The sequence below is a fragment of the Glycine max genome, chromosome 17, assembly GCF_000004515.6.
Source record: "Glycine max cultivar Williams 82 chromosome 17, Glycine_max_v4.0, whole genome shotgun sequence".
Classification (NCBI taxonomy): domain Eukaryota; kingdom Viridiplantae; phylum Streptophyta; class Magnoliopsida; order Fabales; family Fabaceae; genus Glycine; species Glycine max.
The window spans coordinates 10,627,070-10,637,720 of NC_038253.2; the positions used below are offsets into that span (position 1 = coordinate 10,627,070).

At 31.9% G+C, this 10,651-nt stretch overlaps 1 protein-coding gene across 1 annotated transcript; it reads left to right on the top strand.

Moving 5' to 3' along the window:
* The first annotated feature begins 2,362 nt into the window (after positions 1-2,362).
* On the top strand, positions 2,363-3,941 carry LOC100781096 (transcription factor TCP9). Its single transcript, XM_003549819.5, has one exon. It carries the CDS (start codon positions 2,731-2,733, stop codon positions 3,751-3,753), a length of 1,023 nt encoding a protein of 340 aa, XP_003549867.1. The 5' UTR covers positions 2,363-2,730; the 3' UTR covers positions 3,754-3,941.
* The last annotated feature ends 6,710 nt before the right edge of the window (positions 3,942-10,651 follow it).

Below are 10,651 nucleotides of genomic sequence, written 5' to 3' on the forward strand. Positions count from 1 at the left end.
AAGTTCTATGAATAATAAAAGTAGTCCAGAGTCTGGAAGACACTGATTCTCATCAAAAGACGTGTTTTGTTGTTGAAGATTTATTATGATAAAAGAAGTGATTTTCCTGTTTAATTACAAGACACATTATCTTATCAATTATCTTATCAATATGAACTTTGCATGAAAAAAAGATGTGTATTTAATACAATAATTAAATGCTCCAACGAACTCGAGACATAAAATGAAAAATAAAGTGAAGAATCCAATAGTTGAGAAATAACAAATACTTGGAGATGAATATTATATAGGGGAAGCTTTGAAGAAACAAGATATAAATCATCTACGCGAATCAATCTTTCTTGTAAAGTTTTTTGTAAAGATACAAAGCTCTCAAATCACTTTATATACCTTGAGAGAAAAAACTAAAAATGTTAAGTGATATATCCGTCGGTTAGGAAATCATCCTTTAGTCATTGAGCAACCTTCCAACAAATTTTATCAATTTATTTAGAATCAATGGTGTTTTAGTAGGACAAAGAATATTTGGTTCAAGTGAAACTTGGGTAGAGCTTGCAAGTGTAAGAGTTAGAACTAACATTGAACAAATCTTGACCACATGTTTAAGGAGTCTAAGTCTCAACCACTTGAACTGATGATTGTTAGTTGAGAAAAATGATAATAAAGAAAGTAATATTATATCTTCTTATCTAACTGAACATAGTCTTAAGATTGAGACAACCCTCAGTATAAATTCTCTATGTGTTTTTTGTTTAAGGATTTTAAATTTATTTTTAGATCTTATATTGTCTGTCTAAAGAAAACTATTTTTTTCATCATCTGATATTTTATATTCATCAAATGATAAACATATTTTATAATCTTAAAAAAATGTTTAAAATTTATAAAAAACACAATTTAACTCCCCTTCTTGTGATATTTGTTTCTACAAATATTAACTTCTATTTTTTGACTTATGTTATTATTCCTATTTTTTTATTTAATCAAAGTTATGCTCCTTTAGAGACAATATTATTCAAAATATTACACTAAATGTAGACTTTTTTTTTTTCTGTATGCATTAGTCAAAATTTAAATTCTTGATCACACCTTTAAGGGATCTAAGTCTCAACCACTTAAACTAACCAATAATTAAGAAAAATAATAATGAAGAGAATAATATTGTATCTTCTTATAATCGTTCTTAATTCTTTGTAAAAATATCAAATAACAAGTAAGTATATTTAATGTTTTAAAAATATTTAAAAAAAACACTGTTTTTTTTCATATTTAACAGTTTTAGAGTAACGAGATACGTTAGTGTAGTATTTTTATATTTAACAAGTAAAATTATTATATTAAAAAGTATAAAGAAAACTGAAGTGTAGAAAAGTTTTATAGATTATTTTTCTTTTTTGTGTATTTTCTTTTTAAATGAAAAAAAGAGAGAAATGTATGTTGCTAAGGATCCACTTTTTTACATTAATTTTTCTACTTTTTCTGATGGTGTATGAACCACCATAAACTAGTGGTGCCTACCAATGAAAACCATTTATTAAGGCAGAAAACCCAACTTTTCCAGGCCCCCCCCTGACATCATCCTGTGGCCTTATTGGTCTAAAAATAAGACCACCCGTGCCAGTGGTCCACGAATAAGATGGATGACAAATGGTGGAACCCACCATGCAGGTTTCAACACGTGTCACCCCATTATTTTACCTTGACCCATTTGATCAAATTACAATCGTGTGATGCAAAGGATAAGTTTCCCACTTGGACATTTATACCTCGTCCCCACACCTTCCAAAATTCTTTTTCCTTATTCATACTATCGTTTAAAAAAAATTATAAATACAACGAATTATGAAAATAAAAATTACAGGTAACAAGAACTCCAGGTCAACTAATAATATTACCACACAATTTGATGATGATATTATAAAGTAGAAACTTTACGTTAATCAACAAACACATAAGTATCTTTTAAGATATTGTATTAGTATATAAATTTTGTATAAAAGTTATAAAACCAGCAAAGATAAGAAATAGAGAGGATATAATATAAATAATTGAGGGTTAAATTTGTTTTCAGTGTATGGGAATAAAACAAGAGTTTAATTTATATATATATATATGATACATGGTGATATTATTCCATATAAACAAGATAAATAAGATTGTCTTTTATGGGAGTCTATTAAAAAATATATTATAAATGACATGATGTAATTAAATAATAATATAAAAATTATTTGTATTATTAATACATGTAGTATTTATTTTTAGTCCCTAAAAATAAATTGCTTTTTCTCATTAATAAAAATATATCAAATGTAATTTTTGTACATATAAAAAAAAACCTCCTTTCAATCTTTAATTTATAAAAATAAGAACTACATATAATATATTTTCATAAATAAAATACTATTAAAAGAGACAACTCATTTTTTGAAAACTAAAGATAAATATCACTCTATTTCTATATTTAATTCAATAATTAACAAACCACTGTTTGAATAAGCAGTATGTTACCTTTTTATCCGTGTATTTAATTAGCATTATTTATATAACATTCCCTTTGTTGAATTGCACTTGGGTGTTCTAGCCAGCAGCACACCTTAAAAAAGTTCCCGGCTCCTTCCTTGAATTTCACTGAAGCCATAAAGCCGAACACATTTACTACAATTTTTTATTTTATTTTCACAAATCAAGAAAAACCATTTCCAATTCCTTCCGTTACTCTGTGCTTCAATGGCGTCGAACCACGAGATGGATCAAGACGACGACGGAGGAGCAACCGACCTCAGCACCAGCGACGCCGAAACCACCACCACCAACCTCAATGGAGTCCCCAAACAGCACAACGCGTTTGAAGAAGAAACAACGGGGTTTCAAGTCTTGCCGCTGAAAAAGGAGGAGCCAACATATTCGGACCCGAACATGGGGATTACTCCCGTCGCGATGCAGGTTCCGGTCAAACCGGCAAAGCGCTCCTCCACGAAGGACCGCCACACGAAAGTGGAAGGGCGCGGCCGCAGGATCCGAATACCCGCCACCTGCGCCGCCCGGATCTTCCAGCTGACCCGAGAGCTCGGCCACAAGTCCGACGGCGAGACCGTCCGGTGGCTCCTGGAGCACGCCGAGCCGGCCATCATCGAGGCCACCGGCACCGGTACAGTTCCGGCCATCGCGGTCTCCGTTGGCGGCACGCTCAAAATCCCAACCACCTCATCGAACGAGAAAGAAGCCGTCGCCGACGCCTCAAACAAGAAGCGGAAACGCCCCTCAAACAGCGAGTTCGTGGACATAAACATAAACGACAGCGTTTCGCAGTCGTCCGGTCTGGCCCCGGTTCATGTGGCGCATGGCCTGGTCCCGGTCTGGGCCGTGACTAACCCCAGCATGGTGGTCCCCGCTAACGCCTTCTGGATGACACCCAACCCCCCCATGGGACCCGCAAACCAGCAGCATCAGTTATGGGCCTTATCTCCCTCCGTCTTCAACGTCGCGGCCAGGCCCATATCGCCTCTGGTCACAACAAATATTCCAGAAGCATGGCCCATTATGACGGCGTGCAGTAACGACTCCAACTCCGCCGTTAGCACGAGCACGGTGGGGGCTAAGGTGGCAACGGAGTCCAGCATGGCACCCAGTGTTAGTTCTAGTGGGACCAAGAGTGCCAGGACTCGGCTATTAAGGGATTTTTCGCTCCAAATTTACGATAAGCAAGAGTTGCAGTTCTTGGGCCGCTCTGGGACTCACGCGCAGAGTTAGCTGCTAGCAACTTTTTTATTTATTTTATGTCCAGTTCAATAAATGTGACCATGTGCAAATAAACGAGAAATGTCTGTGCTGTTTTTGCGACTTGTGGAAGATATGAAAGATGTCATGTGTGATAATATCATTTGGAAATGGGAAATGAAATAGTATCAGTCCGGAACTGCTCTGGCTGAATATTTGCAGATTTATTCATCTTTCGACCACCACGTGTGGTGAGGGGGGACTGAGGGAGTGGGGAGTGGGGCCCACCTACAAATGGAGATGGGTCTCCCCAAAAAAAACCACTTCATATTTTCACTCTAGCTACTAAGAATAGAAATAATTCATTTTTTTGAATTTCTGAAGGCTCTGTAATAGTAGCGGGTGGGTGGCCTAAAATTCAAAGCCGGCAGCTGCTCTTGCAGTTTGCGCACACAGTTACTTGTCTGAGTGTGTCCATTACGTCCCATCCTGTTTTGCATTCCAGACATTGGCTCCACGCGCTTCTTTTCTCTTCTAGGCTTGAGTGCCCTCCAATTACCCCCAACTTCAACTTCTCTTTTAATTAAAATAAAATACCTCATAATTTATATTAATGCTAATTTAATATTTTATACATTTATTTATTTTTTGGTGTAGCGGTAAAGTTATGTCTTTGTGACTTGTTGGTCATGGGTTCGAATCTGAAAACAGTCTCTTTATATATGGTAAGGAGCCTCTGGGCGATGGGAAAACAGTTAAATCTTGTTAACAAACAATTTTACAACTTTAACCTCTTTCAAACATAACATGATAACATATTTGAAAGCCCACCTTTTATTTACTCATGAGCATGAGAAGAGAAGGTCAAAATTAAATAGGGAATGCCTAAACAACTTAGCACATATTATTCTAAGAAAAATGAAAGGAAAGGGAGGGGTATGACCCACGCCTCCTGAGAAGACCAAAATGAAATAAAGGAGGGGAAGGGGGAGAAGTCCATACCAAATCCAATGCCTAAACAAGTTTACTTACATTAATTATTTTATAAAAAAAAATAACACTAAAAGAGGGGAAGGGGGGCATGGCCAACGTACGCCTGGCCCCTCTAAGTTCGCCACTGGACCACTAATAAAAATGACTACCATTGCGACTACGTGGTGTCTTTAAAAGATTTTAGGAAAATAAAGTCAAAATATTGATTTCAGCAGCCAAATAAAAATATAGCAAAACAGGACCAGTCACTCATTCTGCTAGCTGGGACCAAAACCGCTGCTAATCATTGTAATTGCAAACTATTCAAAGACAGATCCCTTCTTTACCCTGCTGCTAGAACCAGAGTCCATTAATTTTACATTCATTGAAGATGAACGTACGGTTGTAAGTTATTATACATTAACGGATTGTATTTTTGTTTAAAGGGTATTGGTTTTTTTTTTTATGTAACTATTAAGTATTTTATCATTCACATTGTGTTTATTTAGTATTTCAACTGAGAATTTATGCAATGATGATGGGTTATTCTATTATAAATAGGATCAACTTAACTCTTATTAAAATGTTAGAATAACTCACGCACATTATTAATCCATTAAGATACAAACTTCCTTAAATTTGCATATATAGTTTTCTCTTTAATTGCTAAAAGTTGTAGTTTCAAAGTTTAGGGTATAAGAACGGAGAGATAAACTTAAATTATATACTTAACAAATAAGCACTTACCTTCATCTATGGAGGTATGACATGCCTTCGATGCATCTACCTCCAAAGAAGTTTGAGAGATTTTGAAGACTTCTCTTAAAGGTGTTATGATGGTGAAAAGAGTGTATTCCTACAAACTCTATGTGAAGTTTAAATCCTTGAGCTAAAGTGATTCAACTCTATTTGATTTTGCACATAGGGGAAGAAAAAGGGATAATAGACATAGAAGGAAGATTTTTCCTATTAGAGATGTTCAGACTTAAGATGTATTCATTAGAGAACTCTGAGTCTCTCTGGTGTGGTCTATTGATTGATATCTTAGTGTATAGTATCTTTTCCTTTTGCTTCTTACTCCTTTTATAGGCCTAAGATAGTTTAATTTTCACGCGACCTCACGCTTAGTTAGCGCGCGCCTTTAGGCTTCTTTGTGAGCCTTCTTCGCGCTAAGCAAGAAGACGTGCTAAGCGAGTTGTCCCAATCTTCAATTTTTTCTTTAAGTTTTTGCATCAATTTTCCTTCAAAGCACTTGAAATCTTCTTCTTTTAAATTATGCTAATCAAAAACTACAAATATATTAATTTCTTTATTATTTCATTAAAAATAACAATAAAGTAAAAAAATTACAATTATTCTTAGCCAAAATTGACTATCAAATTAACTCAAATTTCGCAGTTATCAATCAACTATCCATTAGCAGTCGTGGAAGAGGAAAGGATAAAGATAATTTTGATAGAACAAATGAAAAGATGTATGATAAATCAAATGATAAATATTATAATTGTCATAAATATGATCATTTTAAAGAGTGTATAGCCACCAATATTGTAGAAAGATCCCATCTTATCATGGCAAAGAAAGTGAGAAGTCAACACTTTTATTAACACTTAATAACCAAGAGAAGAATGATAATTATTTACAGAATCTTGACAATAGAGCAAGTAAACACATGTTTGATTACAAAGATAGAATTGTGGAACTTCAAGATAAGATAAAGGCAAATGTTTCCTTTTCAACTCTATTTGATTTTGCACATAAATTGATGAAGGTTGTGTAGAGTTTCAAGTTAAAAGATAATGTGCATGCATATTAGGAATTAAATTTTTATCACTAAGGTTTAGGTGACTTAAATGTAATTAGAAAATTGCATTTTACTAGATGAACCTTAGTTGAATGAATGCATTGGAAGTTGTTTTTGTTTCAACTTTCAAGATAACTTTTTATTATAGTTGATGACAATCTTCACTACAAATAGAGAAGATAATTAGTGGAAAAACACAACACATGAAGAGAGATTGTGAAACAAAGTCACTTTGTTGAGAGAAAAGTGTCTTTGTGTGAGAGTGTTATCATTTCTTGTAACCATTGAGTGAGATACTCGAGTTTGTAGAGTAATACACTATTTGTGATGAGTTATAATCTTATAATCATTTTTGTGTTAGTGAAATTATTTTTGAGATGATTCCATGGATGTAGGCAAGACGTGTCGAATCACGTTAAATTATTGTGCTTGTTATTATTTTTCTACGGTGTAATCTTTGTGTGTGTTCTCACGATCCTTTGTAGGTGTAGATAATTTTATTTGAGGAAGTGTTGGTTACCCAACAGTGGTATCAAAACGTTAATTTCCCAACAGGTTGTAAATCAAGGAAACATAATGAAGAAAAGGTGGAAGAAGTTCGTGTGATATGATACAAAAGATTCTTCATTGTTTAACCATGAAAAGTGATTTTATGATTTGTATAATTAAAGAGTTAAAGGATTTAGATTTGATCTTCATGGACCAATTAATGGGTGATGAGTTCACTTTAAGCATACTAAGGTTTAAGAAAAGACATAATAAGCTTTTGGGGTAAGTTCCCAAAACCAAATCTTCTTTGAAATTTTTTTAAGAGAAAGAAATAAAAAAGACCATGATCATGAAATATGATACAAAAGTCGTCAAGCAAGAAGAGACCAAGACAATTTTGATAATAATAAAAAGAGTCAACTATCCCTTAGCGATCGTGGAAGAGAAAAGGATAAAGATAATTTTGATAGAACAAATGAAAAGATGTATGATAAATCTAATGATAAATATTATAATTGTCATAAATATGATCATTTTTAAGAGTGTATAGCCACCGATATTATAAAAAGATCCATCTTATCATGGCAAAGAAAGTGAGAAGTCAACATTTTTATTAACATTTAATATCGAAAAGAAGAATGATAATTATTTACAAAATATTGACAATAGAGTAAGTAAATACATGTTTGATTACAAATCTGATTACAAAGATAAAAGCGTGGAACTTCAAGATAAGATAAAAGCAGATGTTTCCTTTAATGATTCTTCCAATATTCAAATTCAAAAGAAATGTGCAAATAATTATACTTCTACTTATATTCATATAAATTAAAAAACCATTATTATATTGTTTTGATTTGTTATTATTTTGTACTTTCATTATTATATTACTGTACACTTAAAACACATATTACAAATTAATCATTTTAGAAAATAATATGAATATAATTTATTTTCTTAGGTTTATATATTTAATATATTTGTATTCTTATTTTTTTAATACCATGAGGATAGAAGAATACATAGATGCAATATTATTAGTCTTTTTGTTTTTGAAACATTTATTTGATATCACAAACCTTTAAAAAGTGAAATTGGTGCCAGCCAAGTGAATGTTCAAGAGACCAAATAGGTAGTTACATATTTCAAATAAATAGTAATACTTATTGAAATGGAAAATATAATAATTTAAACTATAGAAACCTAATATATAGTAGAATTCATAGAATTTAAATACTTAATATCATAAGAAAAGAAAATAGAGTCAATAATTATAATATGATATTACTTTAAAATAATAAATAATACCAAAACATATCACTAAAATGATTAAAATAATAGTAAAACTATAATTTATTTATACAAACATTTAATTTCATTTATTTCATTAAATTAAATTTCTTTTTGTGTTATTGTTTTATTATTTTACTTGGCCCATTAATTTTTTTAATATTATAATTTAATTTTTTAAATAATAATAATAATTATTATAAAAATAAAAAAAAGCAAAAGTAAATAATATTTGTATTTTTTTTGTGGGTTAAATAATATATGTGTTGTCATTGCTTATGTAGTCTTCAAGTTCAATTTCTGTCGTATCAATCGGTATACCCATAGTTATGCATAGAGAATATATTCTTTGGATATCCAAATTCTAAAGTCAATCGAACCCGAATTTTCTTTTTCTTTTTCTTTGAGGTAATCTCGATTATATGCTGTATTTCTGTTAATTATTGCGTGACGGAAGCATTGTCCATGTTTTTAAACTCAAAGTCAAATGTCAATTACGGTGACAATAATGGGCGTAATAAAATAACTTCCGCGTGTTTTTTGCGGAGGCAGGAAAATAAAAAATATTCTACGTTGCTAATGGGTCCGGAGCAGTAAAAACTCGGGGGAGATGCTAGGTGCACCCAGCAATATTGCTGGTGCACCCAGCAACTTTTATGAATGGACAATTTTGCCCTTTAATAAAAAATTATAAAAAGCCCCCCCTCTCCGGAAGAAACTTTTCTGCTCCTGCTCATTCCTTCCGCGAAGCTTCTTCTCCCTTCTCCGTGAACTGCTTCTTCTTCTCCGCAAGGCAAGCGCGAACCTCGTCTTCTTCTTCTCCGCGAACGAGATTAGTCTCCCTAACTCCCCTTTGCTTGTATGATACAACATTGTTGTAGCTTGTAGCAGTGGAACCTTAGGATAGTTACCTTAGGATAGTAACCTTAGGGTAGAAGACGAGAGGAGAGGATGCCGGAAAAAATGGGGAAAGGAGGCTGACGGCGGAGCCTTCTGGAAGACCCGTTAGGGGTTCTTCTGGAAGTTCCGGAAGAACATTTTTCGGAAAGTTTCCGGAAGAAGGGTTCTTCCGGAAGTAACCAAACGTCTTCCGGAAAAACACTTCTTCCGGAAGACTCCCGGAAAACCTCTTCCGGGAACTTTCCGGAAGAAGTGGTTCATCCGGAAGAATTCCGGAAGACGCACACTTCCGGAATAACTTTCAAATTTCCAGAAGACCTTTCCAGAAGAACCCCTTCTTCCGGAATGTTTCCGGAAGAACCACTTCTTCCGGAAGTGATTTTTTTGTTTTTTTTTGTGTTTTTTTTTAAAATTTTTTTAAACAGAAATTGTTTTGTTTTTTTTTTTAAATGAATTATTTTATTTATTTTGGTTATTTTGTTTTTTAGATTTTATGAAAAATGAAGGTTGGATTTTTGATGTCATATTTTTTTTATAATTTAAATTGTGTATTTTTACTAAATATTAATTTGTAAATTAATTTTTTTTATATAAAAGTAGTTGTGTTTGTTTTTGTTTATTGTTTATTTTTTTAAATTAGTGTTTTTTCTTTAAAAATGAAGTTGTCTATTTTTATAATTAAAGTTGTGTGTTTTGGAAGTTTTATAAAAATACTAATTTTTTATAATTAATTAGTTTATTTTATTATAAATGAAGTATTTTATTTACTAAAAAAATTGTGGATGTTTACTAAATAATTTTTTTTACATTAGTTGTTTAATTTTTTTTTTAAATTAAGTTGTGGATGTTTAGTAATGAATTATTTTTATATTAGTTGTGTTTTGTTTTTATAAATGAAGTTGTTTATTTTTTTAAAAAAAAAATTAACTTGTGGATGTTTACTAAGTAATTTAGTTGTGTTTTTTTTAGAAATGAAGTTTCTTATTTTTTTTTTAAATTAAGAGTTGGATGTTTACTAATTAATTTTTTTTACATTAGTTGAGTTTTTTTTTATAAATGAAGTTGTTTAATTTTTTTTTAAAATTAAGTTGTGGATGTTTAGTAATGAATTATTTTTATATTAGTTGTGTTTTTTTTTATAAATGAAGTTGTTTAATTTTTTTTTAAAATTAAGTTGTGCATGTTTATTAATAATTTTTTTTACATTAGTTGTTTTTTTTTATATAAATGAAGTTGTTTAATTTCTTTTTTAAAATTAGGTCGTGTATGTGTGAAAATAATTTGATTTAAGTTAGTCTTATTTGTTTATAAATAAAGTTGATTTTTTATAAAGAAAATTGTGTATATTTTGACCGAAAAAAATACGTGTTTGACATGATTTACAGATCATGGCCAGAACACGAGGTTTAGGTCGTGCCATAGGTAGAGTTGTAGGCAGAGATAGAGCTGCTGACGAGGATGCTGGCGATGTTCCCG